Genomic DNA, 21,451 nt, shown 5'->3' with positions numbered 1-21,451 from the left:
ACGCACTTTTCTTTTGCTAAGTGAGTCTTCTGAACAGGATCTGCATTGGTGAGGAGAGCACATACCATACACCAGTCTGTCCAGCTGCCTCAGATCTTCTCTTGAAAACACAGGGATGTAAGCCTTAAGCCATGACCAACATGTTGGAAAGGCTTTTTCCTAAACGGAACAAAGGCCCTCCTTCTAGGACTGACTTCAAGGCCAATCAGAGGCACCCTAAATGAAATTCTGAATCACTTCTGAATTATGATTTTCTTGGAAAAGCAAGAGGCTAACAAGTTCTACAGATTATTTAATTTGTTATACTGATATGTAAACTAAAGTATTGTTAAGTCAGGACTCACATCATATAAAGACATAAATGTATTAGTTATTACAAATATGCCAAGCATAAAATTTTATATGTTATGCCACATCCTATTACTAAATATTACTGGTATAAAGTATAAAATTACCACCTGTTTTAGTTCTTTTGGCAATTCACAGCCTCCAGTTAGATTACAATCTAAATATATATATTCAGAATATCCAAATATCACAGATCATCTCAATTCTCTTTCCATTAGTATACGCTTTCCATCTTTCATACCCTGTACTACTTAGGAGTACCCTTGCAGTAGACTTTTATTTCATAAAATTTGACTTTTTCAAAATATTAAATTTCTCCATATTCTTGAATAAAACTTAAATCAAGTTTTATGTTATTATACAATTTAAAATACAGTTTCATAAAAAGAAGGAAAAACCCAGCAGAACAACATCATAAAGTAAACAGGCTGGCCTAGGATTACAACTGCCCACTCCTCAAGCACAACCATGCAGCACTCTCTCCTGCTGCTCATTAAGCTCACACTTTCTCCCTCCACTGACTGGGACGAAAACACAGTGCCTGTTTTAGAGCAATACTTTTCTTCTTCTTTTTCTTTTTTTTAAGTTTGCTATAGTATGTGTATGTTTGTCAGAGAGAGAGGGAAAGTGAGAAATCCCCGAACGAGAGGTAGCCACACTGCAATCCCTTCACCATTCCCCTGTCAGGATTCTGGGCATGCACAGACACACACCAGGCTTGGTTTTTAAGCTGCCAGTCCAAGACCTGAACATGCAGTCAGTCATATGGAATCCAGCCACCTTATCCTCCAAGCCATCTTCTGGCACTAGAACAAAGGTTTTTATTCCACCGTTAAAACCAACATTTTGTTTTCACAGTGACAGTGGGCCCCATCACTTCATGGAGTGCTCTAAAGGAACATATACATGTAGCTGGAAAGCATCATTATTCAGCTGACCTCCCAAGGAGAGCCTGGTCCTTCTCCTTTCCTTTCCAACTTCTCCCTAACACATAGTTTTACATGATCTACGGTTTGGGAAACAAAAGGGAAAAAGCTGTGAAAAGGAGAAATACTTTTGGTAGCTAAAGCAGAAAGGACTCCCATACAAGGCTATCTTTACCTCCCACGCACTACCTGCAACCCCTTCTTCCACTCTCACTGGGGTCCTAACGGGAAGGGTCTGGGGCTTTCTAGAAGCACAAGGAGCCTTGGGAGAAGGCCATTCATTAGGAGGTGGAATAGGTAAGAAAAGGTGATACCATGTGAGAACTTGCACACCCACTGTCTGTCCCATAAGAAGAATCAAGGATACTACACCCTGTTTCTACAACAAGCTGAGTGGCCCTGCTCACAAGAGTCAAAACCTAAGTAGCACCTGATAGTTCAGTTCTACAACAAACAGCCTGGGAGCCTTGACCAGGACCAGGTTTGTTTCTAACAGAAACACCTTCTGAGAGTAAACTGAACCATTTATAAGTTAGGAATTGTCACAGTTAAGTCATTCCAATGCTTATTAAGATGAATAAAGAAATAAAAACTTCTATTTCATTAGTACAACAAAAAAACTAATCAATCAAAGAAGGTTCTATAAATAACACTAGTATGAGATTCACTACTGTGTATCTCGATAAAAATGCTTAATTCTTAATTCAATTTATTCTGATGTTACTCTAACCCTGTTTGAATTATATTTCAGAAACAGTCTTTATGAAGAAAAAATTTAATTCAACATGTTCATCAGTCACTTCTATTTTAAATCCTTGACAAAATATATCTTGGGTCTTTTCTGTCATGGGAAGCTATGGGCAAATTTCAATTAAGCCAGATCTCCATGTCCAACTCAGGGTGCAGGTGGTAGCGTGCTCAACTGCAGTGCTGCAAGCCACAGGGCCAACTGCAGGTTCAGACACTCAGTCAACTTGGAACACGATGGGTGTGTGGGCACCCAACATCCTGATATGCTGGAGGACAGGGAAAGGGAAGGGAAATATGGTGGTCCAAGATTCTGACAGGTTGGAGGATGGGAATAGAGGCTTGCAGAAGGACCAAGATGCCTGTCTTTCTCTCTCATACAAGTACATGTGCTATCATAAAAAAACAAACTTTTAAAAAAAGTTATCTATCTCTAGACTTAAAAATCTTCTCAATTTTAAATATTACTAAGTGAGTTAAATATTTCTTAAGTATTATTTTTAACATAATTACTGATATTAATATTAAATATTAAGTGAGAACTTGGCAAAAAGAATTTTTTAATGACAGAAATTGATTATGAAACATAAACTGAAGTAAAGTAAAAAAACAAAGGGAAAATTCAATGGTATTCTAGCTTTCCAGAGACCAGATCTGTGCCTTAAGTCATATGTTAAAAGAATAAAAAAGTAAATGCCTTTTATAATGGCACTATTTGGCTGTCAAGAATCTGTCTATTTTTATGGGTGAGCATTTAAGACTTCCTTACCATCTATCCCAATACACATGTTTCTCATGGGAGAGGCATTATAGTCTAACCACTATAGTCTAGACCAAAAATACTGTTCTCTCATATGCTGTTGAGTCACATCTTAACCAGCCAAAGCACAGCACATGACAAATTTTGGCACTATACTTAAGAAAAACATAATTTTCTTTCTCTTCTTTTTTTTTAAATTTTATTGCCAGAGGGCACATGTGCCACAAAGTGGAGGTAGAGAGAAAGGATCCCCTACTGGGGCATGGAGACACCACAACATCCCCCCTCCCCATCCTCCTAGGAGTTGGGACATGCAGATACACATGCCTGGCCTTAGAAAAGATAGATCTTTTAACTTTTAATTAAACATACCTAGTGTCTAGTAGGTGTGATTCTCCTACTGGCTAATTGGTATGTCTACACTGAAAGGATTAACAAGATATCCCTAGCATTGCTTACCAGGTCCTAATGTAAATTCAAGGTCTATATCGACACAAAGGAATACTGTCTTGCAAGACATACCTGCGTCCTCGTACGAGCAGTCTTGAGGCTTTTCCTAGTAACTCGACAGCCTGCCGTAAGCGCTCTTCATTCTGAAGGAGTGGAAGAGTTTCTTTAAGAGCATGGAAAGATTTTAAAAAGCAGCCAATACATTTCTGTTTTCCTTTATGTTATGAACCTAAACATTCTAATAGTTAAAAAGATAATAAAATTTACTTACTTCAAACACATTAGCTGTCTGTTGATATAACTGTACAGCCTTTTCTGGATCTACATTTTCTATAAGCCTGAATTAGACAAGGAATTTAACTTGTATGAGAAATAGAAAACTTATTTTTCAAAAGATTCATTTAAAGAAAAAAGGCCATGGTCTCTAGGAAGATGTGTACTTCTAACGACAGCTGTACACGCTTACTTTCCAGCTCTCTCCAACGCCATGGCCGCTGTGTCAGGGGTGCCATTTTCTAGGTACATCATGCTGGCTTTCTCGATCAGCTGAACAGCCTCTGGTAGTTTTTGCATTTCCTTTAGAAAAGGACACAATATGGATCAGAAAATGCATCAGCCTCAGAAACACATGATTAATGATCTGATATTCAATGATTTTAGCCCTAATTTGTAAAAGTAAATGAGTCAAAATAATTACACTACAACAAACAGATTTTAAATTAAATGCCTGGTTACTCTCCCAGTTAAACTTCATTTAACCAAACCAAAAATGTACTAGTCAATTTCTACACAGCGTTTATCATTCATCACTTCAGACTCTCAGACAAACTATCCAAACAGAAGAAACCAAAAAATCCTTGCTCTTTACTGTCTCCTAAGCATATTTCCTGAGTGTCCACTATATACAAGGTCCATCCCAAAGACTGCAAACCAGTAGCCCAAGGGCTGTATCTCATCTCTAAGAATGTTTTGCTTGAACTAGGCAGTTATTTTTTAAATCAGACACATTCACAGAAATCCTGTTTTACGGCTTCCTTTAAACAATATCAACGCTATGGAAACAGGAGACTTGCATCCCCACCAACAATAATGAGCTGGGATGAGTAAGTAGCACCTATCCTGTTAAGATGAGGCATGCCACCGCTGGGAACAGTCGCATTTCTCTCCGTTCTCCACTGCCCTATACACGAGTCCCACCTCGCCCATGTCAGTTATTCCTGCATGCCCTACGTTCATCTGAGTTTGCAGCTCTCCTCCCTCCATGCTGACTGTCATCCACAGCATAAATTCTCTATCTTACTATTAACCTGAGGCTTTCAGGATCTTGTGGTCCTATCATTTCGTATTTTTAAATAATTTTTAAATGAAAAATAATTTAAAAACAAGATGTTAAGTTTAAAGGAATTACCTATTTAGGGCTGATTTCTATCTTAAAAGTAGGTTCCACATCACTACCTCATGGGTCATTTTCAAATTTGACTGATCAGTCAGTCCCTCACTGAATTCTCAAATTAAGATATTTCCAAACAATCTGCTTTTCTCAGTCCTGACAACTCTATAACATAACTTTTATATTATTTCCTTACAGAAACATGAAACTAACATTGTGTCCTGAAAAAAAAAATACTACATGAAATGAAGTTGCTATAATGTACTCAAGTGGAATGATATGCTACTATATCCCCAAACCACAGGAGAAGAAAAGAACTTTTTCATTATAGAAACTAAGTTAATGAAAGAATCCAAGTCTATACCAAGTCTATAGTATATGTTGAAGGATATTTAAGAAAACAGGAAAGGCAAACCTAACAAGATGTATTTCATCCACTTTAGTTCTGAGGATATTTTGACTTTCACAGACTATTTTTTCCCCTATTTCACCTATCCATTAATATATACTGAGCATTCTACAATATAAGCATTTGGGAAATTTATATACCTATACTTATATATGTATATAATAACTGCAATAACTACATTTGAAGATAGTATGAAATGTTATCTAAATCCTGCGTTTAAAAATGAACAACTACATCTCCCTACTTTTCCATCAAATCAAGTGAGTCTATGAATAAAAGAGGCAACAATACTGATACTTCATAAAAAACGATGGGCCGTCTACTTAAAAGTTATGCCACTCATTCAACACGTCTATTTTTAATGGTATGTGTGACTTAGTAATCTTACTGCTCCTATGGAGCAAACAGGATACAAAACCAAATAATTGGTAAAATGACAAAACCTGAAGTCGATCCAACAAATCCGGGTGGCTTCCCTCCTGACTCCACCTACAAACTGTTACTCCCTTAGCCTTGCTAGAGGTTAAATGAGAAGGTTTGTATGACAAACTGATGGAAGTTTTAGCCCGCAGAATTAATCATGGACCCTGCAGCTCGGACTCCTAAAGCTGTCCAGGACTGTCCAAAGGCGTTTCACTTAAATAACAAGACCATGCCAGGAAATAGTTTCTTTCATTTGTTTCCCTATCCATTAAGTTTATTTTTCCTTCATCAAAGTAGCGCCTTTCCCACCCTTTAATTAAACAGATACTTGAGCAATGGAGATGCTACTTGAATAAAGACTTGATGAAGACATAAATGTTAGCACAGCTGCCAGAATGTAAGCGGAGGTTGTGAGAATGGCAGTATCCTAGCACTGCTGTACTAAAACAGCGGGTCCTATTAATAGGCACAGGGTACACCGAGACTGCAGCAGCCACCTGGGAGCTTCCTAGTTCTCAGAGGAAAATGAGATAGAAGGCCACAGCAGATTTCTGGTAGCGTCGGCTGTTAGAGAACTTTTAGCTGTTAATGAAGTAATGTGCATCCCCAATTAGCAATTCAGTTTTATGTTTAGCCAGAAAAGTTTTATGTCAATGGGCACAAAACAGTTTATCACAAGGAAGCATCATAATTTATTTAAACATTTTCCTTTTCTTTTTTCTTTTTTTTTTTTTTTTTTTTTTTTTTTTTTAAGGCACGTTTGCCAGAGAAACACAGTGAGAGGAAAAGTAAGAAATCACCCCCTAGGGTGGATGGCCACACTGCATCCCTTCTTCATTCTCCTCCTGGGATTTTGGGCACACAGGCACACGTGCTCAGCATGAATTGCAAGCTACCAGGTCTGAGACTCAAACCACAGTCAACCATGTAGAAATCTAATGCCTTAACCACCACATCACCTGCTATCTATCCCACATTTTCCTATTATTAAAACTTAGAATAATTAATAAAAATTTTAATGTAAAAATCTTAATTATCTATTTCCTTTTGATATATTAATAGAACTGGAATTCCTGAGTCAAAGCATGAAAACTTTTAAAGCATGTTAACAGCTATTACTAACATTCGTTAATCTTTCCAGTGTCTTTAGATGCTCCACACATACTCACTTTAAAAAAAAGAAACACTAAGTCAGTATGATAAAAGTCATAGAAATTATGAACAAAAGTTTTACTAAAGTATAAGTTCTTAAAACAAAGCTTTGCAATAAATAATTCAAAGTAGCTTTTATCATATTAGAAAGCACATAAAACGGAAAGAAAACATTTCATTTTAATTGCTACCTGGCATACTGTGAGAGTCAGTGTCATAAAGCGGCATGGCTTTGTCTTACCACAGCAGGGTATTAATTCCTAACCTGCTCTTCAGAAGCACAAACAGAACAGCAGCATAGACACATTACTCAAAATACTTCATTTAAAAAGAATCATTTAAAGTAGCAATAGCTTGAGTCTGTGGTTCTCTTTGCTACTCATTGATATTTATAAAAATAAGCAAAAACCTGTTCTTTCTATAACCCATGAATAATAAAAAAGTACTTGTTAATTTTTGCTAAATTAAGATGTCTTTAAATTCTCAAAAGTACGGAAATCTCTCACAGAATTTTTTTTTTTAAATACACATCTGTCCTTATTAGAGTTTAGAACCTTGCTGTTCTGACACATTTCTCTTCAATTTCACTCTAACAGTCCCTATTTGAGACATACAGAATGTATCCTCTGGGTCCATCAATGTTTCCCCGGACAGGAAATATGAACGCAGCATCTCCTTACAGTATCCTGGTATTGTAAAGAACCTAAGTGATTCACATTTAATGAGTCAACAATCCAGTATTCTTTACCCTGACTGTTTGGATATTAAAGTTCCTTTATGTTGTCTATTTAAAAAAAAAAAAAAAAAGGAACTATTCAACTATTCAACCTTGACATAAATTCTACTTTAACACTTTCAGTTAATTCATTTTTACCTACACAACAGTTGTGACATAACAGCATTACTGACCTTCAACATCATGCCAGCTTGCTCATAGGCTCTGCAAAAAGAATATAATTTCTCTCATGAGATCTTAGTGAAATAAGGAGGAGGAGAAACTTTCTGGTGAGGGAACTATAGAGGAGGGACGTGACTACAATTAAAATGGGTTCAGGTGCAACATTCACCTTTGGCTTGTTTTCCACACAACACAATTTTTTCTTCTTATTTCCATGGGCAATCATGCCTTAGAAACATCAGATGTTTGATTATCTGAACTGGAAGGATTCTTCAGATGTAAAACTATGTAAGGCTCTTTCTACTGATATTTGATAAACATAAATCTAAATGTTAAATAAATATTCTCCACAAAAAGCAAGAGAAAGCTTCCCCCTTTTTATCCACAAACCCTATTAACTATCAAGAAAAGAGATTCTAACTTTTTTTTTTTTTAATAAGCAACTGAACAAAATGGTTCCAAGATGTTATGCTGGATTTAAACTTTGTATATCCAGTTTGAGGTGTTTTAGGTTTTTAAGCTAAAGATAAAGACGGAAACAAACAGAAATGACTATATTACTTAATACAAATAATTCACTGCTTACAAATTTATAACTTAAGAAAAATTTACTACAGAAAAACAGTAACATTTAAAACATAATCTGTAAGTACATAAAAATAAGGAGGACATTTACTTACTTGGCAGCATGAAAAAGACTGAATAGATGTAACAAAGTCAAAATTAAGGAATAAAAGAGGAAATCAACAGTTTCCAGAAACCTACTACTTAAGATGGTTGGTTAACTAAATCACTTCTCTAGTTGCCAAAAATCAAATCTTACAAACAGGTCAAGAAGGTATCATCTAATGCCTACAGATATCTCTTAAAATCTCATCATTCAAAGGCTCTGACAAAACATGGCACAGACTGTTCATTACTTACATTATGCATGAGTCTAAAGAGTTTTATAAAATGCAAGGTTATGACTATAATTTGAAAGTGAGATAAAATAAGTGTGTTTTAACTGGTAAGTTTTAAAATACCCTAAGGCAACTTACTGTTTTAAATGATTTTTAAGTCTTAATTCAAATACCTAAAAAAAAAGGACTAAATTTTGGAAAACTTTACATAGCCGTTCATGCACTCTCAGTCTCTGTGCTATTACTGGTCCAGCACATGTTTATACACATTTCCCTCATTTCATCCCAAGGAAGCCATTACCAAACAAAACCGGAACCAACAGAGAATAAACTCTGAGATACAGCTCTGCAAACCAAATCTGGACCTTAGGATCAAATGCTCCTTCAGAGTTTAAAAATGCAAAGGTTCTCTAGCCATTTTCTAATTTAGAAGCATTTCACTTCACATGTAGCAAATTTATATCAAGAGAAAATAATGAGTTTCTGTCAAATTCTGTTTAATTCCTCCCAAAGGCTAAAAAAGATACGCCCTATTATTTTCGTGGGCAACAGCTTCTCTCAAGCAGGCGTCTTTTGCTTGCTCAAACTGTTTGGCATTTTTAAAAGCAACAGCTGAAACAGAGAAACAACAACAACAAAAAATCAGACTTTCTATTTCCATCATTAAACCTCAAATTACCAAAATCTGTGTTTTACATAAAGTATTACGAAACATACTTATTTCAGTCAAATACTTGTATTACTTTTTTTCTAAAGCAATTTCCTTACAACTTTTCTGGTTATCAATAAGAATTATTTTCAAAAGTTTTGTTTTAAACTGTTGACTATTATGAACAAATTAGTGCTACTTTCACTCAAAACTAGTAAGTCTTTTTAAACACCAATACTCCTGAACAGTCCTAAATATCATGTAAGTCCTTCAGTCAAAAACAACTGACTTCACTAGGTTTACATTTAATAATAAAAATCATGCTTTAGTTATAGTCCCCTAAATTATTTAGAAACTGAAAAACAACAGACACATCAAGCAGTTTTATAATAAAACTTTCCTTTGGGTACAATCTTTAAATAAATACCTAACAACTCACTTTTTTTTTTTTGAGAGGTTTTTGCTATAGGGTGCGTGCGCTCGCCAGACAGACAGAGGGAGATAGAGAGACAGAAAGCGAGAAATCACACCCCAGGGGGGATGGCCACGCCGCAATCCCTTCTCCTCCATTCTCCTCTCGGGATCTTGGGCGCACACGCACCCGCACCTGGCATGAGTTTAAGCCACAACTCACTTTTTAAAAAAACAAAAGCTTTTATATTATTTAGGTGTCTATGGAAAATACATCCCACTGTTCAAAAAGGTAAAATATATTGCTAGCTGTTTTTAAAGTACAATCATCAGAGCAAAACAATTAGAAACAGACACAAAATACAATCTTACAAATTTTGGGGAACTTACCAAGGGTTTCTGAAAAGAAGTAAAAAGCATACCACCTCAAGAAAAGTATGAAATGTCATTTATTTAAAAACAAACAAACCTTTAAAATTCTCTATAATGGGGGCTGACAGGTGGCATGCTGGTTAAGGGCACTGGATTCCCACATGGCCAACCATGGTTCAAGTCCCAAACCCAGCAGCTTGCTTCCACGTGTTCTCTCTCTCTCTCTCTCTCTCTCTCCCCCTCCCTCCCTCCTTTTAAAAATAACAAAATAAATAATTCTTTAAAAAAATTCTCTGCGACAAAATGTTGAAACAAAATACTGTAACTATTCTCATCCCAGTTTTGTTGAATTTTCCAAATTTTTAAACAATTATTCCGATTAAATGATTTTGTATATACTCTTAAATAAACAAAGGATGCCTTAATGAAGAAATGTGAGGTACAATATTTATTTCTAAAAGCAACTCGTGATCTCAAAGGCATATCAAAGAAATCTATGTCAAATTTTCCTCACAGAGAAGACTTGCAAGATAATACCCTCCAGTTACAAAACAGACTATACATAAGATGTCCATAAAATTCATATAAAGTTTAAATTTGAATAATTGTGTTTTAAAATATAAGATATCAACAATTCATGATAAAAAAGATCATTTACTCAGGATATAAATAGAAGTGGTAGACTCACTTGATACCATTTCTGTTTTAATTTGCCAGAGAGTGTATATTGCTTGCCTGAAGACAGATGGACAAAACGGAAGGGAGGAAGCAGAAAAGCATCCCTCATGGGCACGGTCATGCTGTATTCTCATCTTCCCTACTCCTCTTTCCTGTCAGGATTTTGGGCATGCACACATATACCCACCGTGTTTCTCAAGCCACTGTGTGCTTCTCAAACAGCTGGGTCCAGGACTCGAACTACGTGGTTGGCTATGTGGAACCCAACTACCATAACCACCAGGCCACAGGCTGGCCTTCATAATTTCTTTCATCTAGAAATAAATCCTACATTTTGATGACTGGTTCAATTTATCTGATTTTCCTTTTCTTTGAAGATAAACTGAAACTGAAGTTTGCCCCGAAACACTTGTCTTAGATGATCTGATCTCCACGCTAGGCTAACAAATGTGATCAGGGCGATCATTGAATCACAAATGTGTTCACGGTACTTCAACACTGTGCCATGTTTCATATACATCCCAAGCTGCAGATATGCTCAAAGTTATCACTCCATAATTTAAAACACGTCATCTTTGGTAAATTCTGTGTTACATTTTCCAGCTTGTTTATATCTTACGTTGGGTTGTCGGAAAAGTCATGATACATTTATCCTATGTTTTTCTACACAAAAATGTGTCATGGCTTTTCCAACAATACTCAACATATAGAAAAATTTATTACAAAATATATATATATATAGCTTTACAGTTCATGAACATTTAACAATGTATCTCAAAGTGAAGTTCATTAAAGAAAAAAAAAATGTGCCAAACATATGATTTGCAAATCTGCTTAGGATGAATTTTTAAAAAATAATAAACTTGGGCCAGTCAAGTGGTGTGGTAGTTAAGGCAGCTGGATTCAACATGGTTAATCTGTGTGGTTTAAGTCTGGATCCAGCGGCCTGAAAAACATGCCAGGTACACGTGTGTGTGTGTGTGTGTGTGTGTGTGTGTGTGTGTGTATGACCAAAATCCCAAGAGAAGAATGGAGGAATGGAGAAGAAAGTACTGTGGCATGATCGACCCCACTGGAGGGTGCTTTCTTACTTCTTCTCTGTCCAGTGAGCGCACATGCCTTGTAGTAAATTTAACTAAACAAAACAAAACAAAAACTTAAGGAAAACACCTTATTCAATAATAGGAAACATAATAGCATAAAAGTATACTTGGGACTAGCAGTTAGTGTAATGGCTATGTTGCTTGACTCCCACGTAGTTGACTGCAGTTCAAGTCCTGGACCCGGTGGCTTAAACTCACGCCGGGCACATGTGCATGCGTGCCCAAGTTCCCAAGAGGAGAATGGAGGAGAAGGGATTGCGGTGTGGCCATCCCTCTTGGCGGTGATTTCTCACTTTCTGTCTCTCTGTCTCCCTCTGGCGAGTGCATCATGTGCCCTATAGCAAAAAATATTCTCCAAAAAAGTATACTCAAGGCAAAACTCATGAATGTTGTACATAAATGACTGAAGTTAAAGAATAGATAAACAATGCTAAAATCTTGCAGCTATGTACCACCAACCATACCCCTTCTCTGCTGTCAAGCAAGACAAGTACCAGAACCTGCCGTTCAGTCTGCAGCACATCTGGCAGTAACAAGTGGAAACAAACACAGGCATGCACAGTTGTCTTGTCTTGTTTAACTATTAAAGCCTTACAGGCACATTAAGAGTACGTATTGTGCTGAGATGAGATTATCAGACTATTTAAAAAACATACTGGGACAACAAGACTGTGACCACCCATACCTGCTTTTCCATATTCAGAAGCAGCGCTGTCATAATCTGGCTTCCACTTTAAAAAACCAGTTTTCAGGCTAGAATGAAAGGAAGATGCATTTAACAAGATTATCAATCACATTTATAATTCAGAACTTACTTATAAAGACTTTGCAGGACATTTAGAGAAAAAAAAAAAGTAAAGCTTTGAGGTACAAACTCCCCATCTCAGCCACCTCTATCCAAACTTACTTATAAACTGAATCATGAATGTGTTTTCTCTAGATTATTTTTTAAAGGATTAGTTTATTTAACTTTATTTAGTTTTATTTATTTTAATCTGACCAGAGAGGAACAGAGAGAGAGAAAGTGAGAAAGCAAGCTGCCAGGTCCAGGACTCAAACTGCAGTTGGCCATGTGTGAGTCCAGCGCCCTTAACCACCTACCACCTGCCAGCCCCTGCTTTTGAAATGTCTGTATAACACCAAATAGAGCAGAGGTTCTCGATGCATGCCCTGCCCACCCACCCCCCGCCCCCGACCCAAGAGCATTGGAAAACTAAGAAACTGTTAGAAATATCAATTTTTGACCCCATCCCAGAACTACGGAACCAGAAACACTTAGGGTCGGTGCAGTAATCCATGGTAATGAGCCCAGAGAAGCATTAAAGTTAGGAACCTCAGAAACACAGTATCTTTAGCAGCTAGATTCATGAGACTGGAGCTCAGGAACAGAGGCTAGAAATACAAATTGATGTGTCATCAGCATATGCCACACCAAGGGCTCAGATACGATCCCCTAGGGAGGCTGTAGAAGGATGGCAGAAAGACTAAGGAAAGCAAATATTGAGAGCAGCAGAGGGAATCAGCAAACGGGGCTGCGAATTAGCCACCAGTGAACAGGACAGATAACTATCAACTCAACGTGAAGGCTACTGTGAGTATCAAGAGAAACTGCTTTCAGGATCATGACTGGATCCTAGGTGTCAAATCAAAGGACAATCCATTTGAGACCTTATCTTACTTTCCCTTTTTGTGATATTTAGTTATTTCATTTTCATTCTAAAATAAGATACAGCTTAAACTAATCCAGTGACTGTTAAGCTTGGGTGTGCATAAGAATTGTTAGACACCATCTTAATCTTAAACTTCAATGCAATTAGTGAAAGCCTATTTACTGGGACACTGTTGCATTCAAATGGACCAGGAGAGCAAACTACCTGAAAGACAGGGAGTCCTCAGGAGCCCTCAGAAGTACAGCCTTCATTTTGGGACAGCTGTATGACCTGTCCAGAGACCCTTACTTTTTTTTTTTTTTTGGAGAGGTTTTTGCTATAGGGCACGTGCGTTCGCCAGAGAGACAGAGAGAGGCAGAGAGACAGAAAGTGAGAAATCATCCGCCAGGGGGGATGGCCATGCCGCTATCCCTTCTCCTCCCTTCTCTTCTTGGGATCTTGGGCATGCACGCACCCATGCCTGGCATGAGTTTAAGGCACCACCAGGTCTGGGACTCAAACTGCGGTCAACTACATGAGAGTCCAGCGACACAGCCATTATGCTAACTGCTGGTCCCAGAGACCCTTACTTTTAAATAACTTTTTTTTTTTTTTTTTGCTTACAAAATTTATTTAACATAGCTAGTACTTAACATTGATTTGTTTATGCACAAACCATTACAAGATTTAAATTTGTAAACAATTTTTCAAGCGTATCAAGAATTTCAATGCTCAGAAGAATAAAACCTGTAAATTGCAGAATGTCTCTTCTACACTACAAAGCTATGGGGAGTGGGCAATAAAGCAAAATTCCTGCCCTCTTTTCCCACTTCAAAGCATTCATTATATTAAAAATGCCTTATCTGGTGAAATTTTTAAAAAATCCATCAAAAACAAGACATAATCATTCATTTGTGTTAAACATGGAAAAAGCTAGACATTTTAAAATACAGCAAATCATTCCCAGTCAACTGGGCACCATTAATTAGAAGAAAGAAGGCACTGTTGTTAATTTAGGCTTCATAGCTGTGAAAGCTGTTCAGAATCAAAATGAAGCCATTTGTGCCAACGTGAAGCAGGCGCGACTCTACCTGGGAGGAGCACCTCCAAGAGAAGTGGGGAATGAAGCAGGTGCCACTCCATCTTAGAGGAGCAACTCCATTATGAACCGTTAGATTCCTCTGACTGGAAATTTGCTTTCTCCTTGGTGCCTCAGAGCAGAGTAGATTAATACTCCTATTGTCTTTAAACCCCGCTTCTCCCAGTTCTTTCAATGAGGTCCAGTCACCAGACCTTGCCGGAGCCATAAAGACTATTAAGGTTCCACTGTATTTAGGTAGAGATAGGACATACCATTAGGGATGACTAACCTGCTTTTTTTCTGCTTCTGCTTTTGCGTGCTTTGCTTTTAAGGTTGTAAAAAACTACCCTCTACCCTTTTCCTCCATTCGCATCCACTACACCTTACCCTTGTGAATCATCATGTCATCCCAGACACAATCGTGCATTTTCTGCTTTCATGAGTGCCCCTCACCTTGCACTCCAGGCTGCGGGATTTTGAGAGCCACGAGTCCGTCCCCCCACCCCATACGCTGCCGGCTTAATCAATAAACTCCAATAAATTTGGCTATGTCTGGATGTCCTCTTATTTCTCGCTGAGTAGACTATAACAAACTTGGGCCAAATCCTAACTAAACTGAGCCAGGGAAGGCCCTGAAGGATGTGTCTTCTCACTCTAGCATGCTTGATATCAAGAACTGGTATTTAAAGGACTCTGCCAGACCACAACCCTGGACAATGACCACTGCAACCTGCCACAAGGATGTGTCTGCTTCTGTGAGGATATCTGCTCGGGGACTGCCTGTCCAACCATGGACTGCTTGCTGCTCTTGTTATTCATCTTCGTAGCCATGAGTAATCCTCTCAAACACCTGGTATAATTCCCTCTCCCCCTCTCCTCCAACTCATGGCTTTTGCCTTTAAATTCTGTCCAAGCATTGTAAAATCATCTATGAGGATGTATGGGGCTACATGAAACAGGCTAATCTGACCATAGCCAGGTCCTCACATTAAAGCCTAAACACACTCCTTTGCTTTACATGCTGGGCCTCAGTTTGCCTTTTTAGATTATCATGGCTATATCCATTAGAGCTTCTGACTCTGTCCAAATTCTGACTCTGTCCAAAGAGTCAGTAAGGAAGTTGGCCAACTGCCACAGGATAAAAGAAAACAGCAAAACCTTCATCTATTTAGGAAGATGGAGGAATTAATTACAAAACTACTTGGCAATGTCAAATATATTATCATTTTTAGAAAACAGAAAAATAAAATATTTTCTCCTAAGCTCCTAGCCACCTACTGAGCACTAATTCTATCTAGAATCACTTCAAAAGTCATACTTCAAGCTGGAATCAACTCCTGCCCCAGCCTCACCCACCAATCATGCCCATTAATCTTTACCTACCATCTTGGCTGAAGGCCTCTCTTTCCACATCTCCCAAATTAGAAACTTAAAAGTCAAGGCTTCGCCTCCATATCCAGACAGGACATTAAAGCTCATCAATTCTATATGACAAATGTCACCCAATCCTGCCCCCCTCCACTGTTACTTTTACTCAGGCCACCACCATCTCTCCCATGAGGTCAACAGCTCACTAACCCGACTCATAGCCCATTCACAGCAGTCTCTGCCCTCCCTCGTATCCCCCGACACTGAGGATATTAACTCTTCCTCCACCTGTGTCTCCATCGTATCTACTGAACACTTTATTCTTGCTCATCTGTTCACCTGCCTGCCCTGCAGGGAATCTTAAACTCCAGAGGAAGGACCACTTTTAGTTACCCAGTATTCCCAGTGGCTGGAACAGATACATAGCAACAACTTTGTGAATGTTTGCTTACTGGTTAATGCCAGTTCATCCTCCACACTGCTGCCACATGTATTTAACCAGAAACTACTACTCAGGTCACAGGTTATTCCATGCCTGGAAAAGCTAAGCCTCTGCACCACCTTGGGGGCTACCCTTTCAGAATCTGGCCCCAACTCTTCTTTGCTGTAGCTCATCGGCTGGCACTGCAGCTACACCACATCCATCTGAGCACGTGTTCATGGGGACATACTACACCTACACAGACTCTCCCACATGAGTACCCCTGCCTAGAAAGTTTATTTTTCAAGCCCTGCTTAGAAATCACCTCTCTGGGGACCAGCAGTTGGCGTAATGGCTATGTCGCTGGATACCCATGTAGCTAACCATGGTTCGAGTCCCGGACCCGGTGGCTCAAACTCATGCCAGGTGTGTGTGCGTGTTATGTCCCAAGATCCCGAGAGAAGAATGGATTGTGGCATGGACATCTCCCCTGGGGGGGGGGAGTGATTTCTCACTTTCTGTCTCTCTGTCTTTCTCTGAGTTTCTGACAATTGCCCATGCCCTTTAGAAAAAAACTGTCAAAAAAAAAAAAAAAAGAAATCACCTCTCTAAACACTCCTGAAATTTCCTCAGGCAGAATATATATCTATCTCCCTCTGTGTTATCAAAGCACAATTAATATAACTTCACTGTCCTGATCATACACTATTCTTATTTTTGTGTTGCTCCTGCTAAAAAGTGAGACTTGCTTCTCCTGCACCAAGAAAGCCCCAGTACCATACACTCTGCCCAGAAGTAATGTGATATAACAAAAAGAGCTTGCGTTTTTCCACCATTTGAAAACTGGTTCTGCCATCTTTCATTTAAGAGGCTTATCTGAGCTTCTTCCCTCTTTTTGTAAAATGAGAATCTCTATTTGGAAGGAAGTTATGAGGATCTCAGATTATGAAATTATGTTTGTAACACAAAGGACAACGTAGACTTTTCCTAAACAGTTAGGAAAATTCACAGGAGTGGGCCAGCAGGTGGTGTGGTTGCTGAGGTGCTGGACTCCCACGTGGTCAACTGTGGTTTGAGTCCTGGACCTAACAGCTTGAACCACTAGGAGTGCATATGCCTGCATACCGAAAATCCTGGAGAAGAGAAGGTAGAAGGGAATGCAGTATGGCCATACCCCCTGGAAGGTGATGTCTCACTTTCTGTCTCTCTGTCTCTGTCTCTCCAGCAAGCGCAGCCCTATAGCAAAAATTTCTTTAAAAATTCATAAGAATCACGAATCTGGGGCAAGGAGGGTGTCAAACAGTAATGAAGAAGAGTCAACTGAGTTCCACAGATACCTGTTAGATGCATACCGTCTACCACACAAGAAGGGACTTGCTCTCAGGGACAGTTCAATAAAAGATAACAAGGGTTCACCGAGGATCTGGTAGAGCTAATGTCCGCTTCACAACGCCAGGGACTCTTTTAGAGGTGGCTGTCAAGAGCAATATTTGTCCCAATCGTGGAGAAATAGTGAGGGGCTGTCACAAACGGAGAGGGAAGAGAGGGACGCTGCTGGCGTCAAGCAGGTGGAGACCAAGGATGCCGCTAAGGCTTCTACTGTGCAAGCACAGAACCGCCACCTCCAGGCGCCACCTGGTGCAGGCGCCGAGGTTGAGAACCGAGGTTCAGAGGAGAAGCAGCGCGACCCTGCACAGGAGCCAGCTCCTTTGACACCGGATCCGCGAGGCGAACAACTTCCGGGGGTCGGACAACTTGGGTTCCCGAGGTACGCTGCCGCACCTGCCGCTCGGGCCCCGAGTGTCCAGCGTCGCACAGCCTGCGGGCGACAGGGAGCCCTGGCCCCTCACTCCCGGCGCCCTCCCTCCACCCCTGGGACTGATCAACAGCGGGCCTCTGGGGCGCAGACGCCGCGTCCGCACACGGGCTATGGCAGGGTCCCTCACTTACTATTTCTCTGCTTTAGCGAGGTGCTCCAGCCCCTCGTTTATCTTCTGAGCCGCCATCACCACAGCCCAGTCCCTGTCGTGGAAGCCAACAGCGCCCTTCCTTGGGCGGAGAAAGGACCCAGCTGAGTAGGCGTGGGAACGCCGCAGAGGAACCTAGCGAAGCGAAACGACGAATGGCTACGGAAGACCGGAAGGCTCAAACGGCGTTGGCGAAGCAGGACGGGAGACAGCAGGGGCGCCCCGGAAGACGTGGCGGAGGCGCAGGCGCAGACCGTCGTTTCACACCTAGCCTTGGGTTTTAGCTCAAGGCGGCAGAGTACTAAAGGTAGTGTTTGTACATTCAATAAATCTTTATTGAGCACCAAAATGGGCGAGGCTCTGATTAAGCAGTGAGTGCATTAGAGAAAAACTCTTGATCTCATGGAGCCTCGCTTTGTAATTCATGTGCAAACGCTGCAAATGATCCTATAGAGTTAGCTGGCCTTAATAATTTATTGCATCTGAAGTTTCCCTGTATCACAGCTAGAATAGTATTCATTCATTCATTCCTCTGCCTTTGGAGCACCATTTATAATAGAATTCTTCACAAAGTTCATGGAAAATGGGTGTATGAAATAACGATGCATAGATTTCAAAATTGTTTTGCACCAAAAAAACTTGTACTTTAATTCTGATTTTCTAGGATATGTTTAAAATAACCCCCATATGCCAACCAGTAAGCAAAACAAACTGTAAGCCAGGCCTACCATGTGGCTTAGTGTTTAGCTCCTGAACAGCAGTAACTAGATGCATGGGTAACCAGGGTTCAAGTCCTAGCTCCTTACCATCACACAAGGCCCAGTGGAGAATTGAGGAAAAGGAATTGCTGGGACAAGGCCCTGTTGGGGGATCCTTTCTCTTTCTCTCTCCCCTACCCCAACTCTCCATCTCCATCTTTCTCCCTGCTCTTCCTCCACTCTTGTGTCATGCTCTCTATCATCTTCCTCCACTCTTGTGTCATGCTCTCTATCATGGATAAAAATTAAAAAAAAAAAAAATTTAGAAAGCCCCAATTACTGTCAAATAATCACTTGAATATTTCCAACTGTTGTAAGTGCTCTAAATGCCACCAGGTTCAGGGAATTACAGTCACTTGCACAGTAATAGAAATAACAGCCAGTGTTTGTGGGTGCTTCAAAAAGTTCATAGAAAAATGGAATTAGGTGAGTTTATTCTGGTGCAAAAAGAATTTTGAAAATACATATGTGGGCTTTTTTCATTAGTATGTGTTTTCCACAAACTATTTAAAGACCCCCTCATACAGTTGGCTCAGTTCATAATTCATTATTTCAATAGCCACATAAATGATTCCTGCAATGCTTATACAGCCTCTGAGTTTCTAACTGCATAGATACTTTCTTAGGCCCAGCTCATCTGCCCATTCCCAAGATTATATCCTTGACCTTAATAACTGTGTGCCCTCCATAGTGTCAGTTTCAAGCAACTCACTTTACTTCCTGCTGTCCTTCCTGCTCATGCCTCCTAGTATCAGTATTTTTACCATCAGCAGTTTTCCTACTTCCTCCCCTACATTTTCCTCTTTTCGTGGCGTAAATTCCATGTTCCATCATCTTAGCCACTCTTTTGCATATACTGTCAACTTCCCTCCCTCCTTTCACCTAGCCTGGAAAATCCCCAACTCTCCGCCTACTCTGGTATGGCTCTTGAGCAAATGATTGTGAATGGAGAAAAACAAACCCGCATGATAACATTACTCATTTAGTGACCATAAACATCAAGCAGCCATTTAGTGCTCTTGAGCAACTCAACTACATTTCCCTGGTCAAGTCATTCACCCATCACATGGGATGGTTGTTTACACTTTCCTTCTCCTCCTAACTCTAATGCAGTGTCTCTGCCTGCCTGCTAACTCCATTTCTTATTTAATAGAAAATGACAATTAGTAGAGCTCTTCCATTTGGCCTCATCACCCATTGACTGAATGATCTATCTCCTGCCGCTCGGGCCCCGAGTGTCCAGCGTCGCACAGCCTGCGGGCGACAGGGAGCCCTGGCCCCTCACTCCCGGCGCCCTCCCTCCACCCCTGGGACTGATCAACAGCGGGCCTCTGGGGCGCAGACGCCGCGTCCGCACACGGGCTATGGCAGGGTCCCTCACTTACTATTTCTCTGCTTTAGCGAGGTGCTCCAGCCCCTCGTTTATCTTCTGAGCCGCCATCACCACAGCCCAGTCCCTGTCGTGGAAGCCAACAGCGCCCTTCCTTGGGCGGAGAAAGGACCCAGCTGAGTAGGCGTGGGAACGCCGCAGAGGAACCTAGCGAAGCGAAACGACGAATGGCTACGGAAGACCGGAAGGCTCAAACGGCGTTGGCGAAGCAGGACGGGAGACAGCAGGGGCGCCCCGGAAGACGTGGCGGAGGCGCAGGCGCAGACCGTCGTTTCACACCTAGCCTTGGGTTTTAGCTCAAGGCGGCAGAGTACTAAAGGTAGTGTTTGTACATTCAATAAATCTTTATTGAGCACCAAAATGGGCGAGGCTCTGATTAAGCAGTGAGTGCATTAGAGAAAAACTCTTGATCTCATGGAGCCTCGCTTTGTAATTCATGTGCAAACGCTGCAAATGATCCTATAGAGTTAGCTGGCCTTAATAATTTATTGCATCTGAAGTTTCCCTGTATCACAGCTAGAATAGTATTCATTCATTCATTCCTCTGCCTTTGGAGCACCATTTATAATAGAATTCTTCACAAAGTTCATGGAAAATGGGTGTATGAAATAATGATGCATAGATTTCAAAATTGTTTTGCACCAAAAAAACTTGTACTTTAATTCTGATTTTCTAGGATATGTTTAAAATAACCCCCATATGCCAACCAGTAAGCAAAACAAACTGTAAGCCAGGCCTACCATGTGGCTTAGTGTTTAGCTCCTGAACAGCAGTAACTAGATGCATGGGTAACCAGGGTTCAAGTCCTAGCTCCTTACCATCACACAAGGCCCAGTGGAGAATTGAGGAAAAGGAATTGCTGGGACAAGGCCCTGTTGGGGGATCCTTTCTCTTTCTCTCTCCCCTACCCCAACTCTCCATCTCCATCTTTCTCCCTGCTCTTCCTCCACTCTTGTGTCATGCTCTCTATCATGGATAAAAATTAAAAAAAAAAAAAATTTAGAAAGCCCCAATTACTGTCAAATAATCACTTGAATATTTCCAACTGTTGTAAGTGCTCTAAATGCCACCAGGTTCAGGGAATTACAGTCACTTGCACAGTCATAGAAATAACAGCCAGTGTTTGTGGGTGCTTCAAAAAGTTCATAGAAAAATGGAATTAGGTGAGTTTATTCTGGTGCAAAAAGAATTTTGAAAAT

At 40.1% G+C, this 21,451-nt stretch overlaps 1 protein-coding gene across 2 annotated transcripts in view; it reads right to left on the bottom strand.

Annotated features, from left to right (window-relative positions):
* The window catches only part of NAPG (NSF attachment protein gamma), a 29,085-nt gene extending 8,595 nt beyond the window's left edge, over window positions 1–20,490 (bottom strand). The window contains exons 1-8 of one of the 2 annotated variants that reach the window (XM_014582343.2): window positions 20,248–20,490; window positions 12,304–12,371; window positions 8,933–9,017; window positions 8,184–8,201; window positions 7,515–7,545; window positions 3,698–3,807; window positions 3,503–3,569; window positions 3,304–3,374 (exon numbers count right to left, since the gene is read on the bottom strand). In XM_014582343.2, the coding sequence (XP_014437829.1) occupies window positions 3,304–3,374; window positions 3,503–3,569; window positions 3,698–3,807; window positions 7,515–7,545; window positions 8,184–8,201; window positions 8,933–9,017; window positions 12,304–12,371; window positions 20,248–20,303 (506 nt within the window). In that variant the 5' untranslated portion in view covers window positions 20,304–20,490. Of the gene's footprint in view, window positions 1–3,303; window positions 3,375–3,502; window positions 3,570–3,697; window positions 3,808–7,514; window positions 7,546–8,183; window positions 8,202–8,932; window positions 9,018–12,303; window positions 12,372–18,087; window positions 18,329–20,247 lie in introns of those variants that run through there. The other variant, XM_006164034.3, reaches the window with a different exon arrangement.
* Window positions 20,491–21,451: the final 961 nt, after the last annotated feature.

The sequence above is a fragment of the Tupaia chinensis genome, unplaced genomic scaffold (assembly GCF_000334495.1).
Source record: "Tupaia chinensis unplaced genomic scaffold, TupChi_1.0 Scaffold143584_1, whole genome shotgun sequence".
Classification (NCBI taxonomy): domain Eukaryota; kingdom Metazoa; phylum Chordata; class Mammalia; order Scandentia; family Tupaiidae; genus Tupaia; species Tupaia belangeri.
The sequence above is the reverse complement of the archived record's forward strand: the minus strand, read 5'-3'. Positions and strand labels throughout refer to the sequence as shown.